General features: G+C 45.9%; 1 protein-coding gene across 6 annotated transcripts in view; it reads right to left on the bottom strand.

Annotated features, from left to right (window-relative positions):
* Positions 1–21,243, bottom strand: part of pisd (phosphatidylserine decarboxylase) — a 115,384-nt gene that overhangs the window by 5,856 nt on the left and 88,285 nt on the right. For 4 of the 6 annotated variants that reach the window (XM_085962025.1, XM_085962028.1, XM_085962026.1 and 1 more), the window contains 4 exons: positions 20,916–21,081; positions 10,941–11,177; positions 7,274–7,412; positions 3,555–3,701 (listed from right to left, as the gene is read on the bottom strand). In XM_085962025.1, coding sequence (XP_085818151.1) covers positions 3,555–3,701; positions 7,274–7,412; positions 10,941–11,177; positions 20,916–21,081 — 689 coding nt within the window. The remainder of the gene's footprint in view (positions 1–3,554; positions 3,702–7,273; positions 7,413–10,940; positions 11,178–20,915; positions 21,082–21,243) is intronic. The other 2 variants (XM_085962027.1, XM_085962030.1) reach the window with 1 other exon arrangement.

Raw genomic sequence — 21,243 nt, 5'->3', positions numbered from 1 at the left:
GACTAGCTACCTTTCCCCACAGGCAGGGTGCAAAAATCACTCGGGTTCGAGAGGCTGAATGGCCTACTGATGTTCCTACATTCCCGGGCCCCTCTCCCATACCACTTTAGCTAGATCCAGAGTGGAACTAACAGAGCCCCTAACAGGCATGTTGTAGCAAGGTACTCTCGTGCACCTCCTCAAGACCATTTACAGATCAACCAAGGCTACCTGCACACTCTCCTAATGCAGAAAGAGGTGGAGTAAGGAGACACTACAATGTGCAAAACGAACTACGTTCAGTTCCATCAATGAATAGTGGGGGTTTGATGTAGCAGATTTGTATGGATTATGCTATATATAAATCTTCTACCAGCATGTAAACAATAAGCGAGTAGTAAGAGGCGGGGTGGGGCCTATTAGAGATAAAGAAGGTGTTATATGCTTAGAGGCACAGGGCAAGGCTAGAATACTCAATGAGTACGTTGTATCGGTGTTTACGAAGGAGGTGGATGCTGACAAAATATAAGAAGTGGAAAAGGTAGAAGCAATGGAAGGGGTGAAAATTGATACAGGACCTACTAGAAAGACTGGATATGCTTAGAGTGGATAAGTCGCCTGGTCCAGATGGCTTGCATCCCAGGTTGCTAAGGGAATTGGGGGAGAAGATAGCGGGAGGGCTTGCCATAATTTTCCAATCTTCCCTTGATGTGGGGGAGGTGCCTGAGGATTGGAAAGTGGCAAAAGTGACACCATTGTTCAAGAAAGGGTGTAAGGACAATCCTAGTAACTACAGGTTGGTCAGTTTAACATCAGTGGTGGGTAAAATTTTAGAAACAATAATCAAGGAAATAATTAATGGGCACTTGGAGAGGTTTAAGCTAATTAAGGAGAGCCAAAACAGATTTGTAAAAGGCAGATTGTGTTTTACTAATCTAATTGAATTTTTTGATGAAGTAACAGAGGATTGATGAAGGGAATGCAATGGATGTTGTCCACGTGGAGTTTTGAAAGTCGTTTGACAAAGTACCACATAGAAGGCTGGTTAACAAAATTGAGGCTCATGGAATAGGTAGGTCAGTGGCAGCTTGGATAAGGAATTGGCTTAAGGACAGAAAACAGCAAGTTGTGGTAAATGGCTGATTTTCAGACTGGAGGATGGTAGACAGTGGTGCTCCCCAAGGGTCAGTGCTGGGGCCACTGCTTTTTTGATATATTATACACACATATAAATGACCTGGATATTGGAAGAGAGAGTAAAATTTCTAAATTTGCCGATGACACCAAACTTGGGGGTGTGGCAAACAGTGAGGAGAATATCAATTGACTGCAACAGGACATAGAAAGGCTAGCAGAATGGGCAGACAAGTGGCAGGTGGAATTTAATACAGAGAAGTGTGAGGTGATGCATTTTTGCAGAAGAAACAGAGAGGCAATATACCCTTAATGGCACAGTTTTAAAGAGTGTGCAGGGACAGAGGGACCTGGGAGTTAATGTGCATAGGTCCCTGAAGGTGGCAGGACATATTGAGAGCGGTTAGCAAAGCATATGGGATCTTGGGCTTCATAAATAGAGGTATTGAGTACAAAAGTAGAGAAGTTATGCTGAACCTTTTTTAAAGCGCTGGTTAGGCCACAACTGGAGTATTGTGTCCAGTTCTGGTCACCACACTTGAGGAAGGATGTGAAGGCCCTTGAGAGGGTGCAGAGGAGATTTACCAGAATGGTTTCAGGGATGGGGGATCTTAGCTACAAGGACAGGCTGGAGAAGCTGGATTTGTTTTCATTAGAGCAGAGGTTGAGGGGTGATTTGATAGAGGTGTACAAGATTATGACGGGTTTGGATAGGCTAGACGGGGAAATGCTGTTCCTACTAGTTGATGGTACAAGGTCTAGGGGACACAGATTTGGGCAAGAGATACAGGGGGGATGCGAGGAAAAACTTTACACAGCGAGTGGGGATGACCTGGAATTCGCTGCCAACGGAAGTGGTGGAAGGGGAGACTGGACAGGCACTTGAGGGAAATAAACTAGCAGGGCTACGGGGATAGAGCGGGGAAAGGGACTGACTGGATTGCTCTACAGAGAGCCGGCACGGACTTGATGGGCTGAATGGCCTCCTTCTGTGCCGTTATGATTCTATATGATCTGATCTGTGGATTAAAACAAAGTCACAATGACAGTGCAACTCCATTGGACCTTTAAACAAACCAGGATCCATTTTTGGTGGAAACTAGATTTCCCTGTAACTCAGACCTGGACTTAGTTGGATTATTAAGCTTCGCCCAGAAGCAGGACTTTGTCAACTGCGAGAATGACGGGCTTCTCCAATGACCCAGCTGGCTAAGCCAGTGAATATCTAGCCAGAGGATTCTAGGTTCAATCCCAGCGTTGTGCTTGGTTAACTGGGTGAATGGAGGGATGCTATAGTCTGCTTCAGTCCTCGTTGTTACCAGCACCCGTACTAGAAGTGTAGATGGACGCTGGACGAGGATTCACATGAAGAACAGCCTCCAGAGGGGGCTGGGTACAATTATTGCCCAGTAAGGACTTCTGGAGCTGTGTAGGGAGAAAAATGGCAGAGAAAGGGAGACTGTAATTTAGGTAGGAATAGACTGGGGCCGCTGATATCGAACAATTAGCTCAAGAGCTGGATTTAAGATCAGCGGTATGGGGTAGGAGTTTAAAAAAAAAACTCTTTGCTCACCTTCTAATTGGTAAATTGACACCATATTCTGACTGTCCTTTGCTCGAAGGGCGGTAACATTAGCAGGTAACAGAGGGCTCATGAATACATTGGCAAGGGGGCCAAGAGTGGAGATGGAAAAATGGAATGAGGTCAAACCTCTTGGGTTATTTTCGGCAAGTCAGCTGGAACAGGACGCTCACATTTCAACCAAGAACATGTGCAGGCAGACCTGTCGGAGCGGACAAAGTGCGCACCTTTGACTTGACGTACATTACGTATCTCTCCTCCCCTTACTGTTTCTTTCTGTCTCACCACTTCTTCGTAGGAAAGGGAGGATTAATTGTGCTTTATTTCATCTCAGAATATTCATAGTCAGGGAATATCATGTACCAGTAAAATTAAACCTCCGTTGTGCTCAGGGGGATGTTTGCGATGGGGAATGGAACGCGTTTCATTCCAGCCATTCAATGCCAGCACCAGGCACTCCCCCAAGTTGGGTATAGCCCAACAGGATGCAAAGTAAAGCTCCCTCTCCTCTGCCTCAACCCCAACCTCGGAAAAACACCCCGTACCGCACCAGCCTTTCCCCCACATCCCACGTTCCTGAGTGACCTTATCAATTGCTGCCAAATTAAAGGCAGTTTTGTGCCGCAGACAATCTAGGAACTGCCCAAACTCATTCCACATGTGATCCTTTACAGCCAGTAGCCAGAGCAGACCTTCATCCCATCAGGCTGGGTGCAATTCGGCCCCAGGTCCCAGGAATGAAAGGCCAGAGTCGAAGCCACTGCTCTACCCAGTACCAGTAAAACCTGTCATTGAGATCCAGTCTGAATTAACCAGGGAGGGTTTGATTCAATTCCAAGACAAACAGTAAAACTCTTACCTGGAAAATGGCGTCTGTGCGCGACTCGCCAATCAGTTGGTGAATGAAAACAGTGGTAATCTCCAGGAGCTAAGTAAATAACACAGTGGTAGAGATCGTTGCCTTCCTTTGTCACCAGGTGATCCTGGAAAGTTGTCTCACTGTTATCTGCAGGGTTACATCAAATTACACAGCAAGTTGTAGATTAGAACAGGATTCTACTACAAACCACCTTTGTATTTTAAACTTTATATTAAACAGCTGGTGCGGCCTAACTGGAACTTTGCAACAGCTCAGTGTTACCCTCAGCTACTTTACAAAGTCCTGTCCAAGTATGTTAAGGATACTTTTAGATTGCAGTTTGTAAGACATGACCAGAATTTGCATTTTACTTGCACTGGACTGGAATATTTCAACAGGGTAGTTTCGAAGGAAGGACTCGGACACCTCAGGAATTCCCCAAGGATCCGTCTTTGGTCCCTCCTCTACATGCTGCCCCTCAGGGACATAATCAACAGGCATGGGGCCAGCTTCTCCACACATGCCAATGGGACCCAGCTCGACCTCTCCACCACCTCTCGCAATCACCTTCGTGCTAACATCCATTCTTGGATGAGTTCGAACTTCCTCCAGCTCAACACTGGGAAGACCAAAGCCATTGTCTTCGGCCTCCACCTCTCGTCACTGTCTCTAACCCCCCTCCCCAGACACTGTCTCAGGCTAAACCCGACTGTCCAAAATTCCCGCATTTAAAATCGTCACCCTCACCTTTAAACCCCTCCATGGCCTCACTTACATAGAAGATAGGAGCAGGAGTAGGCCATTCGGCCCCTTGAGCCTGTTCCGCCATTCAATGCAATCATGGCTGATCATCCAAATTCAGTACCCGGTCCCTGCTTTCTCCCCATATCCCTTGATCCCTTTAGCCTTAAGAAATATATCTAACTCCTTCTTGAATATATTTAATGAATTGGCCTCAACTGCCTTGTATGATTTGGACAGGTTGGGTGATTGGGCAGAAGCATGGCAGATGCAGTATAATGTGGATAAATGCGAGGTTATCCACTTTGGTGGCAAAAACAGGAAGGCAAATTATTACCTGAAAGGCAATAGATTGGGAGAAAGGGAAGTGCAACGAGACCTGGGTGTCCTTGTGCACCAGTCGCTGAAGGTAAGCATGCAGGTGCAGCAGGCGGTTAAGGCGGCAAATGGTATGTTGGCCTTCGTAGCGAGAGGGTTTGAGTACAGGAACAAGGATCTCTTGCTGCAGTTGTACAGGGCCTTGGTGAGACCACATCTTGAGTATTGTGTGCAGTTTTGGTCGCCTTATCTGAGGAAGGATGTTCTTGCCATGGAGGGAGTGCAGCGAAGATTCACCAGACTGATACCTGGGATGGCAGGAATGACGTATGAGGAGAGATTGGGTCGATTGGGCTTATACTTGCTGGAGTTTAGAAGAGTGAGAGGGGATCTCATTAAAACTTATAAAATTCTAACAGGACTAGACAGACTAGATGCAGGAAGGATGTTCCCGCTGGCCGGGGAGTCCAGAACCAGGGGTCACAGTCTAAGGATAAGGGGCAAGCCATTTAGGACAGAGATGAGGAGGAATTCCTTCACCCAGAGAGTGGTGAACCTGTGGAATTCTCTACCACAGAAGGCAGTGGAGGCCAATTCATTAAATATATTCAAGAAGGAGTTAGATATATTTCTTAAGGCTAAAGGGATCAAGGGATATGGGGAGAAGGCAGGGACAGGGTACTGAATTTGGATGATCAGCCATGATCTCATTGAATGGCGGAGCAGGCTCGAGGGGCCGAATAGCCTACTCTTGCTCCTATCTTCTACGTTTCTATGCCTTCTGTGGTAGAGAATTCCACAGGTTCACCACTCTCTGGGTGAAGAAATTCCTCCTCATCTCTGTCCTAAATGGCTTACCCCTTATCCTTAGACTGTGACCCCTGGTTCTGGACTCCCCCGCCATCGGGAACATCCTTCCTGCATCTAGTCTGTCTACTCCTGTTAGAATTTTATAAGTTTCAATGAGCTCCCCTCTCATTCTTCTAAACTCCAGTGAATATAAGCCTAATTGACCCAATCTCTCTTCATACGTCATTCCTGCCATCCCAGGTATCAGTCTGGTGAATCTTCGCTGCACTCCCTCCATGGCAAGAACATCCTTCCTCAGATAAGGTGACCAAAAATGCACACAATACTCAAGGTGTGGTCTCACCAAGGCCCTGTACAACTGCAGCAAGACATCCTTGCTCCTGTACTCGAACACTCTTGCTATGAAGGCCAACATACCATTTGCCTTCTTAACCGCCTGCTGCACTTGCATGCTTACCTTCAGCGACTGGTGCACAAGGACACCCAGGTCTCGTTGCACTTCCCCTTCTCCCAATCTATTGCCGTTCAGATAATAATCTGTCGTCTTGTTTTTGCCACCGAAGTGGATAACCTTGCAATTATCCACATTATACTGCATCTGCCATATCACCCAACCTGTTCAAATCATACTGGAGTTTCTCTGCATCCTCCTCACAGCACACACGCCCACCCAGCTTTGTGTTGTCTGCAAACTTGGAGATATTACATCTAGTTCCCTCGTCCAGATCATTAATATATATTGTGAATAGCTGGGGTCCTAGCACCGATCCTTGCGGTACCCCACTAGTCACTGCCTGCCACTTGGAAAAAGACCCGTTTATTCCAACTCTTTGCTTCCTGTCTGCCAACCAGTTCTCTACCCAAGTCAGTACCTTACCCCCAATCCCATGTGCTTTAACTTTGCACGCTAATCTCTTATGCAGGACCTTATCGAACCTTATCACTTCACTCGATCTCTGCAATCTCCTCCAGCCCCATATCCCCATCCCTTCGCTCCTGACTCCAGCCTCTTGTGCAACCACCCCCCTCCTCCTTTCACCCCCATTAGTGGTGGAAGCTTCATCCGCCTGGGTCTTACTCTCTGCAACTCCCTTCTAAAAATCCCTTTCGCCTCTCAACTCTCTTTACTTAAAAGCTCCTTAAAATTCATTTCTTTGACTAAGCTTTTGGTCACCGCTCCCAATCTCTCTTCTGGCTCGCATTCCATTTCCCATACGCCTATCTGTGAAGCACTTTGGAATTTTTTAATCATTAAAGGCATTCTATAAATACAAGGTGTTAGAAGAACGGGTGCAATACAGACACGCAGCTAATTCAGTGTTACCTCAACATAAAAAGGAAGAATATCAGAGGCCTGCCAGTGAAAATGTCCCTGTAACACAAACTAAGCATACATTGTACTTTACAACACAGACTTTCTAGAATGTCCCCCTTTATCCCGATTCTTGCCACACATCCACAGATGTTTCCTTTACCTTGCCCCGTATACTGTCATGGAAGAAGAGACAAACATTTTTACCATCGGGCTGGTAATTCAGTTTAACAGAGCCTGTGATTTTTCGCTCACACTGACTCCTAACCCGTGTACACAGGTAGAGTCTTTCCTCCTACACACCTGTAAGAAACCCCCCCCCCCCCCCCAATTAATCTGCAGGGAAACAAATTGACCAATATTTAGCTACAAGAAGGAACTTAAGGATATAATTCAGGGAAGCCCACACACAGAGCTCCACTGACACGAGTCTGAGGAAAACATGTTTTCTACTGGAAACTGCCGAGTGCCAAGTGAAGTTTTTAGGAACTGGCTGAAAACAAATCCATCCAATCCCGTGTTGAGAAAATGAACTTACTATTGCTGATCTGCAGGTTCTCTGACCAGGTCTGAGGGCCCAGGAAGGTCTCCAATGAGTAAGTCACACCCTTCACTTGCTCCACCTCGCAGTTCTTCACCCTCCCGAAATGCAGGATCTTTCCATCAGAAGGACTGATCTAGAAAATAGCAACGAGATTATTACATCGGATATACAGGCCATTCGGCCCAACCAGTCCGTGCTGGGGTTTATGCTCCACTCGAGCCTCCTCCCATCCTTCCTCATCTAACTAGCAGCATAACCCACTATTCCCTTCTCCCTCATATGCTTGTCTAGCCTCCCCTTAAATACTATTTGCCTCAACCACTCCCTGTGGTAGCGAGTTCCACATTCTCACCACTCTCTGGATAAAGAAGTTTCTTCTGAATTCCCTATTTAATTTCTTGGTGACTATCTTCTATTGATGGCCTCTAGTTATGCTCTTCCCCACAAGTGGAAACACACTCTATATAAACCTTTCATCATTTTAAAGAAAAAATACTTGCATTTCTATAGCGCCATTCACGACCACCAGACGTCTCAAAGCGCTTTACAGCCAATGAAGTACTTTTTGAAGTGTAGTCACTGTTGTAATGTGGGAAACACGGCAGCCAAATTGCGCACAGCAAGCTCCCACAAACAGCAATGTGATATTGACCAGATAATCTGTTTTAGTGATGTTGATTGAAGGATAAATATTGACCAGGATACCGAGGATAACTCCCCTGCTCCTCTTCGGAATAGTGACTTGGAATCTTTTACGTCCACCTGAGAGAGCAGACGGGGCCTCAGTTTAACGTCTCATCCGAAAGACCTCTATTAGGTCACCCCTCAGCCTTCTCTTTTCAAGGGAAAAGAGACCCAGCCTGTTCATCCTTTCCTGACGGATATAAACTCGCATTTCTGGTATCATTCTTGTAAATCTTCTCTGCACCCTCTCCAGTGCCTCCATATCCTTTTTATAATATGGCGACCAGAACAGTTCACAGTACTCCAAGTGTGGTCTAACCAAGGTTCAATACAACTTTAGCATAACTTCTCGACTTTTCAATTCTATCCCTCTAGAAATAAACCCGTGTGCTTGGTTTGCTTTTTTAAGGCCTTACTAACCTGCGTCACAACTTTTAATGATTTGTGTATTTGTACTCCCAGATCCCTTTGCTCCTCTACCCCATTTAGGTTCTTATTTTCCAAGTACTCTGTGGCCTCCTTATTTTTCTTACCAAAATGCAATACCTCACATTTATCTGTGTTGAAATTCACTTGCCAATTATATGCCCATTTGGCAAGTTCATGAATGTCTTCTTGTAATTTGTTGCCGTCCTCCTCAGTGTTGCCTATCTCCCCCACCCCATCCCCAAAATTTGGTGTCATCCACAAATTTAGAAATTGTGTTTCTGATTCCAATGTCTAAAGCGTTAATATAAATTGTGAAAACAGTGGTCCCAGCCAATGTTCCTCCTAATATTTTTTTTTGGGAGGGGGGTCCCTTTAACGGGTTGCGCGGCCGAAAATTTTGTGCATGCGCGAAATGTCAGTTGAATAGCCGGTCGCGGGCTGTGCGGGACCAGCAGGCAGCTGGGTGGCCGCGCATCTTAGAGGGAACGTTGGTCCCAGCACTGATCCTTGGGGGACCTCACTTTTCACCTTCTGCCATTCTGAATAGCTGCCCTTTATACCTACACTCTGCTTTCTGTCTTGCAGCCAGCTGGCTATCCATTCTAGCTAGCTGGCTGCAAGATTGACCTTCAGAACATGATCCCGTAAGTTGGTAGGTCAGCTACAAGCTGAGAAACATTCACTATACACACACCAGCTCAATGTTGAAACTGTCCGCAGCGTGGGATAAACCTGTGGACATCACAATAGGGGAATGGTCGAGGTTCGAAGGACTGCGGCTGAATATGGTGGAAGTCCTGGGCTGGATCTCGTGCATCCGTGCAGTGATTCCACTGCATCGGCCAATGCAGTGAACATTAGGGAAACTATCCCATGACTCAGCATATACAGAGTTGCTGCACGGGCTGTCCCACTGGCTCGCTTGCCGCCTCCTTCCCTGAAATAACAGGAAGCCCATTACCCTCATTCTTTTATGCTTCATTACCAAGGTACACGGAGATAAGCCAATAAGGATGAAGGGCCCCCTGTTATTTCAGTGAACTTATTCCAGTTTTAATAGAAATTGACAAGTTGATGCGGTAACACATTCTCTGAAGTTGCTGTTGCACTATAATTTGCTCCTGATATTAGGGCATCAACACTTGCACTACATTCGCGGGTGCTGGTTTTACTGTGTATTCAGCAGAACAAAAATACACCAAAACGAAACTGGATTTGCACCAAGACAGGAGTCTGCACTCTTTACACTGCCACTAACATGGGTCGTGTTTACGGATCAACTAGAATTGTGTGCAACCAGGTCGAAGACCCGGGACTCGGGTTAGAAACACTGCGCCCCCCAGCTCTCCTGTAGGGTTTGATCAGGTGGTGCTCCGCCTGTGCTGGCAGTCAGTCAGAACTGCACCAGGTGACCCTTCGACACCCGTGAAACTAGACAGCGTGCGCTGGCAGGATGGGAGGGAGGGAGATCACAGTCTGTCCTCACCCAGCGACCAACATACTCTCATTCTCCAGCAGCTGTCACTGGACAACAATCAGGAGCAGGAACCGCAGACGAATTCTCGTCGCTAGCCTCAGCGCACAGAAACCAGCTGGAATACCTGCTCCTCCGGGACACGGGTTTCAAACACATCGGGGGAAAAATTCAGTTGTTTGTGCCTCCCGTTAGTGCCTTAAGAGGGTGCCAGTTGGGGCGCAAAGTAACTAGCGCCCGGGTGCGGTGGTGTTTGCGCCGCTCGCGAAATTAACTAGACATTTTGCGGCGGCGCTAAACACTACCGCCACGATCTCCTGCGCCGGCAGATCGTGACGTCAGTCGAGCCCGCAACGCCCTGGACCGGATATTGAGTGGCGCCCCCTCCCTTACCACCTGCCGCTAGCAACGACAGGTTCAGGGGAGCGTTATGCTGTCAGAAAGGGACTAGGGGAGCGCGATTTAAAGGCGACCGCTTCCTGCCTTTTTTTGGTCGGTGACATTTTTGCACCACGCATTCCGAGAGAGAGAGAGAGAGAGAGAGACTGACTTCTGGAGAGATTCAACGCTGTGTGAAGGAGTTTTGAGTACTGAGCAGCACTTTGCAGGTTTATTTTGATTTGCCCTTCCTTGCTTCGCCAGCGCTGAGGTAGCGCCTCGCTCCTCGGCCTTTGCGCCTTAAGACAGGTGTGAAGCGCCTGATTTAGCGCTCCAATCACCTCCAGGGGCGATAAAAGCCAAGTTTGCTGTCGGAGGCGATAATTAGCGCCAGGCGCTAAACTTTGCGCACGGCCGATAATGGTGCCCCAAACAGGGCGATACTGAATTTTCCCCCCATCATAAATGCTGGATCTAAAACTCGTTTCAGAGAAACAACACAGGTTTCCGCAGCCGGAAGTCACCGCAATGGGACAACGTGCATCATCATCCATTAAAGCACAGAAAGGAAAGGAATCCAGAGTCGAATCAGAACAAAGTATAAAGTCTTGTAACCTGGGTTGTTTGGTTTGGGAGGGCCTTCACAAGGCAGACTACTGTAGCTCAAAAGATTTAGCAGAGTTCAACACGTCTTACCACGCTGTGAGAGTCACAGACAGGACGTGCCTGTGGCTTTAGCTTTCGGCGGAAGAATTCGCTGAGGTTTCGGTAGTGCTGCAAATCTTCCACCGCCGCTTCCTTCATATTGACCCCGAACGTCCATATGTACAAATTGTAGACTGGCTTCCGCATCCAGGTGGGCAGCTCCACCTGATTCAGGCGACCCCATGCACGAGACAGCAGTCGGGTGGGAATAGTTTTGTACAAGCCAACCTGAAAGAGTCAGACGAACAGCATTTAACCGCCTGATACCAGCAGGGCTGCTGTTTTGAATTAAGAGGGGCAGCAGGAACTGCTGATCTTCTACATCAAAACCACTTACAGTATCACATGGAAACACGGTGCAAACTGCAAGACTGCCAAACATTTCACAGCACACAAGATAAATTTCAAAACACACATTTAAGAGAAAAGAGTTTACGTCTAAAAGGCTGCGATGGACTGTTTTATGATCTGTTAAAGGAACAATTTCATGTGTAAACACACACTCGCATTACTGAACTGTCACATCGCATTACTGAACTGTCACATCAATGGGAAAGTCTCCCAGCTGCATTCTATTGCTGGATTTAAAATGTGTGAAATCATTATTTGCAGCAAGTACATGGTTTTGAAAATTAATTTAAACAAGTTAAGGAGGCCAACGTCGGGCGCCAAACCTGTGAAAATATCAAGCTGCCAGCCGATGCTTCACACCAATTCATTTTCAGGTGCAACAAGTTTCACATTGGGTGCTTGCGGAGCTGGCTGGAGCAGTTAGCTGCTTTCGGGAGATTGTTACTTGCTCTTGGTCCCCCAGACACTGCAACTGCTCAGCACTGACCAAGCGTTCTGTGCAGTTAAAGGGGGCAAGCAAAAACAAAAGGGGCAATATTCTTGGCGAGAGGGAATCTCTCAAACCCCCGCTAGGTTGGTCCAGTGGCGTCAATTACAGGGAAATGCAAATATCTGAGGGGCGGGGGTCACCTGACCCCAGAAAGTCATGCCGCAGGCTGCCTCCTTTACCTTTGGCAGAGGGCAGATGTGGATAACATCTGTTTAATCAAAAAGCAAACTGTAGCTGCTGGAAATCTGAAACAGATGTTGAAACTGCCAGAAACAGCCAGCCGGTCAGTCAGCGTCTGGGGAGAGAACGGACAAGGTAATGTTACAGGTGTAGACTCCTTGCCAGAACTAGGCTTCAATGAAGGGTCTACAACTGTAACATTACCTTGTCTTTTCTCTCCCCAGACACTGACTGACCTGCTGAGCATTTCCAGTACTTTGAACTTTTGTTTAATTACTGGTAAATACAACTTGTATTTCTATAGAGCCTTTAACATAGTAAAACATCCCAAGGCACTTCACAGGAACGTTAAACAAAATTTGACACCGAGCCATTAAGGAGATATTAGGACAGGTGACCAAGTCATTACACAGAATATACAGCACAGAAACAGGCCATTCGGCCCAACTAGTCTGTGGTGTTTATGCTCCACACCAGTCTCCTCCCATTCCGTCTACCTCACCTCAGCCTTTCAGCATATCTTTCTATTTCCTTTTCTCTCATGTACTCATCTAGTTTCCTTTTGAAGGCATCTAAGCTATTTGCCTCAACCACTTCCTGTGGTAGCGAGTTCTACATTCTAACCACTCTCTGAGTAAAGAAATCTCTCCTAATTTCTCTATTGGATCTATTAGTAACTATCTTGTATTTATGGCCCCTAGTTTTGGATTCTCCCACAAGTGGAAACATTCTCTCCACATCTACCCTGTCCAACCCATTCATAATTGTAAAGACCTCTATCAGGTCTCCTCCCAAGTCTTCTCTTTTCTAACCTGTTCAATCTTTCCTGATAGCTGTAATCTCTCAGTTGTGGTACCATTCTTGTAAATCTTTTTTGCACTTTCTCCAGTGCTTCAATGTCCTTTTTATAGTATGGAGACCAGAGCTGTGCACAGTACTCCAAGTGCGACCCGACTAGGGTCCTACAAAAGTTCAACATACCGTGACTACTTTTGAATTCTATACCCCTAGAAATAAATCCCAGTGCTTTGTTAGCATTTTTAATTGCTTTGCTGACCTGCGATGCTTTCAATGATTTGTTCACCTGTATCCCGAGGTCCTTTGGCTCTTCTACCCTTTCAGTTTCTTATTTTCTAAGGTGTCGAGTGATGTTTCTATTTTTCCTACCAAAATGCATCACCTCACATTTATCTATGTTAAAGTTCATTTGCCACTTAACTGCCCAGTCTGCGAGTTTTCTAATGTCTTCTTGTATTGTATTGCATTCTTCCCCAGTGTTCGCTATACCCCCAGTTTGGTATAATCTGCAAATTTTGATATTGAGTTACTTGTCCCTAAATCCAAATCATTAATGTAAATTATGAACAACAGTGGTCCCAGCACCGATCCTTGTGGAACATTGCTTTCTACCATCCTCCAATCTGAATAACGACCATTTACCCCATTCAGCTATTTGTCCTCGGACTCCACATGCCCTAACCTTTCTCATGAGCCTACTGTGTGGTACCTTATCAAAGGCCTTTTGAAAATCCAAGTATATGACATCAACTACATTACCCTTGTACACTCCGTTACCGCTTCAAAGAATTCTATCAGGTTAGTTAAGCATGACTTAACCTTTCGGAATCCATACTGGCTATTTTTTAATTATATTTTCTGTCTCTAGATGCTCTTCTATCACCTCTTTTAGTCTAGATTCCAGTATCTTTCCTATCACTGACGTTAAGTTGACTGGTCCATAGTTCCCAGGTTTTGTTCCATCTTCCTTTCTGTATATAGGAACATCAGCAGCTGTCCGCCAGTCCTCTGGCACTACCCTCTCTTCTATAGAACTTTTGAATATATAAAGTAGTGCCTCTGCTTTCTCCTCCCTAGTTTATACTATCCAGACCTGGGGATTTATCCTCTTTTAGTTTTGCTAGTTTGTCATTTATTTTCTCCCTTTATATCCCAATTGTATTAATATTCATTTTAATCTCATCCTCTAGTGAAGAGTCTATTTTGTTGTCTTCTTTAGTAAAAACTGAGGTGAAGTAGTTACTCAATACTTCTGCCATTTCTCTGTCATTTCCTTTGAGTTTATCTTGCTTGTCCTTTAGTGGCCATATTCCTACTTTAATTTTCCTTTAGTTATTTATGTATCTTTAGAACACTATTATTTCTTTTTATATTCCTTGATAATTTGATTTTGTAAAACAAAAGCTTGGTCAAAGAGCCAAGTTTTAAGGAGCCTCTTAAAGGAAGAGAAGGAGGTAGAGAGGAGGAGAGATTTAGGGAGGGAATTCCAGAGCTTAGGGCCTCGACAGCTGAAGGCACGGCCGCCAATGGTGGAGCAAATAAAATCGGGGATGCGCAAGAGCCACAATTGGAGGACAGCAGAGATCTCAGGGGGGTTGTAGGGCTGGAGGAGGTTATAGAGAAAGGGAGAAGTGAGGGCATGAAGGGATTTGAACACAAGGATGAGAATTTTAAATTTGAGGCATTGCTGGATTGGGAGCCAATGTAGGTCAGCGAGCACAGGGTGATGGGTGAACGGGACTTGGTGCGAGTTAGGATACGGGCAGCCGAGTTTTGGATGAGCTCAAGTTTATGGAGGGTGGAAGTTGGGAGGTCGACCAGGAGAGTATTGGAGTAATCCAGTAACAAAATCATGGACGAGGGTTTCAGCAGCTGACAAGCTGAGGCAGGGGCGGAGACGGGTGATATAACAGACGTGGAAGTAGGCGATCTTGGTTATGGAAAGGATATGGGTTCGAAAGCTCATCTCGGGGTCAAATAGGATGTCAATGTTGCAAACAGTCTGATTCAGCCTCAGACAGAGGCGAAGGAGAGGGATGGAGTCGTGGCTAGGAAACAAAGTTTGTGGCGGGGGACCGAGACAATGGCTTTGGTCTTCCCAATATTTAATTGGAGGAAATTTCTGCTCATCCAATACTGGATGTCGGACAAGCAGCGTGACAAATCAGAGGCAGCAGAGAGAGAAGTGGTGGTGAGGTAGAGCTGGGTGGTTGTCAGCGTACATGTGGAATCTGACAGTGTGTTTTCGGATGATGTTGCCAAGAGGCAGCATGTAGATAAGAAATAGGAGGTAACACTGTGGGAGCGGGAAGAGAAGCCACTGCAGGAAATTCTCTGGCTACGACTGGATAGACAGAAATAGAACTCGGTGAGGGCAGTCCCACCCAGCTGGGCAACGGAGCAGAGACATTGGAAGGAGGATGGTGTGGTCAAGTGCGCCAAAGGCTGGAGGCAGGTCGAGAAGGAATCGTTTACTACTGTCACAGTCACAGTGGATATTGTTTGTGACTTTGATGAGGGGTGGTTCGGTACTGTGGCGGGGGCGGAAACCTGATTGGAGGGATTCAAACATGGAGTTCTGGGAAAGATGGGCACGGATTTGGGAGGCGACAACATGTTGAAGGACTTTGGAGAGGAAAGGTAGGTTGGAGATGGGGCGGTGCTGGACATCCTGAAGTGTGGGGAGGACGTTTCCTTTTCTTGTTGATGCTCCAAGTTGGGGGATCCAGACTGGGGCCTGTGGGCTCCCTGCAGGGCCTGAGCCCTGGCAGTACAGCTCTTGAAGCCCAGGCATCTGTCCTAGCTGTGCTTACATTTTTTATTCACTAGTTTGTCCCGTTTGAATTTTGTGGCCTATTGTTTTTAACACTGTTGCTTCAATGGTGGATAAATCCTACATCAGAACGGCAAAATGTGTTGGTACCAGCAGCTTGAGATACAGGCCAATTAACGGGAACTTTATATGTGGCCGCAGGGCTCCATGGTACATACTATGTGCTCGATGAAGACAGAAGGCTTGAACAGCCCTGCCCTAAAGGGCAAATTACTGCTTCCCCTCGTCCTCATCCCAATCATCATCTTCCTCATCAAGGGCAGCAAGTTCCTTCACTCTGTAAAACTCACCACTCCCAGGTGTGTAGGTCAGTGCCAGCACTGTGGTCGAGATCTGTAACTGGGAACTACCAGTGTCAAAATGGGAATCTGTCTATGGGTCAGTACGAGTGCTGCTGCTGCATCTGCACAAAGTCTGCCGTGTGCTGCAGAAGGCTCATTACGCCAAAAGACACAGTAATGAAATCCTTCAGACTGTCCCTTGGGGATGAGTTTCCTCTGTTGATGACTTGTCCCCGTTTGTAACAGCTGCATGTACAGAAGGTTCTAGCTGCTTCCTCCTGTTATGCAGTGTCAGTTTATAATTACAAACAAGAAGCAGGCCTTTCAACCCAACCAGTCAGTACCGGCAATTGCCATGCAAGCAAATAATCCGAATTACATTTGCCTCCCCTGTTGTCAAATCCCTTTATCCTCTCTCTCACCTAACCAATCTAATCGAAGGCCGACAGTTTCTGCCTCAACCTCTAACCCCGGAAGTGAATTCAACAGCCTCAAAACTCAATCACTCTCCCACTCTCTGTTCTAAATTTCTAACACTTAATATTTTATCTATGGCCCTTCAACTACGGAAACACTGCTTCTATCTATCCTGTCTCCTCTGACTGATCATGACTTGGACCTGGAGGTACAGGGCACAATTTTGAAATTTGCAGATGACACGAAACTTGGAAGTGCAGTAAACAGTGAGGAATATAGTAATAGACTTCAAGAAGACAGATAGGTTGGTGGAATGGGCAGACACATGGCAGATTAAATTTAAATGTGATGCATTTTTGTAGGAAGAATGAGAGACCATACACACTAAATGGCACAATTCTAAAGGGGGTGCAAGAACAGAGAGACCTGGGAGTGTTTGTGCACAAATCTTTGAAGGTGGCAGGACAGGTTAACAAAGCAGTTAATGAAGCATATGGGATCCTAGACGTGTGAACCTCGAAGGTTTAGATCGAGTAAATAAAGAGAAACTGTTTCCAACGGCTGAAGGGTCGATAACGGGAGGGCACAGATTGAAGGTGATTGAAAAGAACCAGAGGCGACATGAGGAAAAACTTTTTCACACAGCGAGTGGTTAGGATTTGGAATGCACCGCCTGATAGGGCGGTGGAGGCAGATTCAATAGTAGCCTTCAAAAGGGAATTGGATCAATACTTGAAGGAGAAAAAACTGCAGGAATATGGAGAAAGAACGAGGGGAGACTTTAACACTTCAGCCACCATCTGTTCTGGTGTTTTCCAGACCTGAAGTTGGAGGCGCGCACATAGGGAGGCCTGGAATTCAGCTTCTCTGCATCTGGCGGAACTAAGCTGGCTAGCAGCACAGCCTGCAGTGAACAAGGCAGTCACGACACGCCGCTTATTCTGAGCCTGCATCAGACAATAACGATAAGAAAACATTCAGTGTAGATCTCGAAACTGAATGGCTGGCACTGGTTGAAGGCTTTAGATAAAATGGCTGGAGGTGACCGGCAGTTGGTGACACGGAAACAGGGAGAGTAACAAACTGAGACAGTGGTGACGGTGTGCTTTGCGAAACCGGCTTTTCATTACTATCTACATTTTTATCAACATCTGAAAAACTTTTATAGGCCCAAGAGACTGCACATCACAGAGCAGAAAATAATAAACTCCTGCTGTGTGTGTGTACAGACAAGACACGCGCCTGCTCGCAACAGATAAAAGAGCCAAAAATGAGGCCTTATATTCAAAGTAGAGAAAAAGCACCAGACCAAAACGGCAGCACAAGGGCATCAATTCCTAAAAAAGGGTACTTCCCTCCTCCTGTGTACAACAACTGCTGTTTAACGTGGTGGTTGTACGCAGGAGTTGTACTCGGTGCTGTGCTGCCCTCTCCACACTAATCCCAACTGGATTTGAGTGCTATGTTCTTTAGCAATCCAGATTCGGTGATAGTGGGATGGGGCTTCTTTTTATCAACAGAAGGCAGTGTTACTAATCCCCGAGGGAAAAAATACTTGTACAGTATTTTGCTTATTAAAGTGCCATTAAAAGAAGGAAGCTGCTGGGGAGATTTTTCAATGGTGAGTTTTAGAACCTTAACTCCAATTTGTAAAACATTTAACGTAGGAAAATGTCCTAAGGCACTTCACAGAAGCATAATCAGATGGAAATTGACACCAAGCCAAAGAAGGAGATATTGGGAGAGGTGACCAAAAGCTTGGTCAATGAGGTAGGTTTCAAGGAGGGTCTTAAAAGGTGGAGAGACAGAGAGGTTTAAGGGAAAGAATTCCAGAGCTCTGAGCTCAGATGGCTGAAATAATGGGCATGGTACATGAAACAACTGGTCTACCTGCCTTGAATGCTCTACCCACCTGTTTCACCAGCTGAGCATTAAGGATACCATAAAAACTAGATTGCTAATCAACCCTTTCAATGTGAAGTACCAGAGTCCGCAAATATGCTCAAATTAAGATCTTTAAGATAAAAAAAAATCCATTCCAAGTCTTGTTTCGAATCAGACCATGTTTCCCCAGCAACAGAACTGGATGGAAACCAATGATTTGTTTTAACATTTTAGTCAAGCTTATGCAGTTAGTGCTGACAGTGATAACTGTGCGCCTGAGCTGAGCTGAGCCGAGCCAAGAATGTGGCATTGGCACACTGTTAGCATCGTGATGTCTGCACAATGCAACACTCCAGGCTGCGCTTCTCATTTCTTTATAAAGAGAAAATGGTCCGATCATATTTTATATCGAGCCACAGCTCCCGACCAATGGTTTCACTTTCTTTGTTTTGGCTTTTATTGCATATGCTCGAGTCTATGTACGAGCAGAAACAAACTGAACGATGGAAATGCTAAACCTCCCACTGAAGGAGAGGTGATCTCATCGCTCTTTAATGGCCACTCCATCAATGCACCCGCTGAATATCAATCAAGGTTTAAATCCCATGGAGTACAAATTTCTCGTTAACAAAATACCACAGCTGCAATTGGGTGACAGATCCTGTAAATGAAGCGGGCCAACAAAGAGAAATGAATGCAAATGAATGACGTCAGTCAAACAACAACTTGCATTTATATAGTTTAACAGAAAAACGTCCCACGGTGCTTCACAGGATCTTCCAAAATTCCCTAGATTCTGGAATGGTCCCAGCGGATTGGAAGGTCGCAAATGTAACACCACTATTCAAGAAAGGAGGGGAGAGAAAGAACAGGGAACTACAGGCCAGTTAGCCTGACATCAGTCGTCGAGAAAATGCTGGAATCCATTGTTAAGGAAGTGGTATCAGGGCACTTAGAAAATCATAACATGATTAGGCAGAGTCAACATGGTTTTATGAAAGGGAAATCGTGTTTGACAAATTTATTAGAGTTTTTTGAGGATGTAACTAGCAGGGTAGATAAGGGGGAACCAGTGGATGTAGTATATTTGGATTTCCAAAAGGCAATCGATAAGGTGCCACATAAAAGGTTATTACACAAGATTAGGGCTCATGGGGTTGGGGGTAATATAGTAGCATGGATAGAGGATTGGTTAACGGACAGAAAACAAAGAGTCGGGATAAACGGATCTTTTTCAGGTTGGCAGGTTGTAACTAGTGGGGTGCCGCAAGGATCAGTGCTGGGGCCTCAGCTATTTACAATCTATATTAATGACCTAGATGAAGGGACTGAGTGTAATGTATCCAAGTTTGCTGCTGATACAAAGCGAGGTGGGACAGTAAGCTGTGAGGAGAACATAAAGAGTCTGTAAAGGGATATAGATAGACTGAGTGAGTGGCAGATGGAGTATAATGTAGGGAAATTAGGTTATTCACTTTGGTAAGAAGAATAGAAAAACAGAATATTTTTTTTTAATGGTGAGAAACTTTCAAATGTTGGTGTTCAGAGAGATTTGGGTGTCCTCGTGCAAGAAACACAGAAAGCTAGCATGCAGGTACAGCAAGCAATAAGGAAGGCAAATGGCATGTTGGCCTTTATTGCAAGGGGGTTGGAGTATAGGAGTAAGGAAGTCTTGCTACAATTGTACAGGGCCTTGGTGAGACCACACCTGGAGTACTGTGCACAGTTTTGGTCTCCGTATCTAAGGAAGGATATACTTGCCTTGGAGGCGGTGCAACAAAGGTTCACTCGATTGATTCCTGGGGTGAGAGGGCTGTCCTATGAGGAGAGATTGTGTAGATTGGGCCGGTACTCTCTGGAGTTTAGATGAGAGGTGATCTCATTGAAACATACAAGATTCTGAGGGGGATTGACAGGGTAGATGCTGAGAGGCTGTTTCCCCTGGCTGGAGTGTCTAGAACTAGGGGGCGTAGTCTCAGGATAAGGGGTCGGCCATTTAAGACTGAGATGAGGAGGAATTTCTTCACTCAGAGGGTTGTGAATCTTTGAAATTCTCTGCCCCAGAGGGCTGTGAATGCTGAGTCTTTGAGTACATTCAAGGCTGAGATAGATAAATTTTTGGACTCTAGGGGAATCAAGGGATATGGAGATCGGGCGGGAAAGTGGATTTGAGGTTGAAGATCAGCCATGATCTTATTGAATGGCGGAGCAGGCTCGAGGGGCCGAATGGCCGACTCATGCTCTTATTTCTTATGTTCATTCTTATGTAAACAGGCAAAAGTCGACACCGAGCCACATACAGAGAGATTAGGACAGATGTAGGTTTTAAGGGGCGTCTTAAAAGAGAGAGGGGTGGAGAGGTTTTGGGAGGGAATTCCAGAGCTTGGGGCCTAGGCAGCTGAAGGCACGGCTGCCAATGGTGGAGCGGCGAAGGGAGTGGGGGATGGATGAGGCCACAGTTGGAGGAACGCAGATTATACGCACAGCACACCGCGCATACACACAGATAGATAGTTGCTAACTTTACATTAGCATATTGTAGCATACCGCTACCTAATTACCAACATTGGGCACATAACAAACAGAGCAATCACAAGCAATGGTATGAACAGCATAAATCACAGTACATTATACACCAAGAGAATACATTGTAAGTTAAACACCAGGCAAACTTTGGATGCTGGGATTCACCCGCGCCCACCCCGCCAAACCCAGAAATACCACACACTTACCCTGCTTGTTGGCCGCCATCCTACTTTAGTAAGAGGCTTAAGGACACTAAATGGCAGGAAGAAATAGAGAAAAGACAGAGGCCAGGTACGGAGCTTGAGTGCAGGCTTGGACATACAGCTCAGCTGGCCTAACCTGCGCCGCAGAGCCAGCTGGGGGAAATGTAACCTGTGGAATTATACATATACAGCTGGTCAGGCAATGGAATAGCCCAAACATAACACGACACCCCAAACACAGCCTCAAAGACAAAGCCACTCTGCTATAGAGCTTGATGCTAGCTTGCCTGAATGGTGAGACACACACCAACCACTACTTTGTTTTTTTCAA

Source organism: Somniosus microcephalus, chromosome 19 (assembly GCF_052327205.1).
Source record: "Somniosus microcephalus isolate GS21.2 chromosome 19, FLI_Smic_1.0, whole genome shotgun sequence".
Lineage (NCBI taxonomy): Eukaryota > Metazoa > Chordata > Chondrichthyes > Squaliformes > Somniosidae > Somniosus > Somniosus microcephalus.
This window is presented reverse-complemented; position numbering and strand designations above follow the sequence as displayed.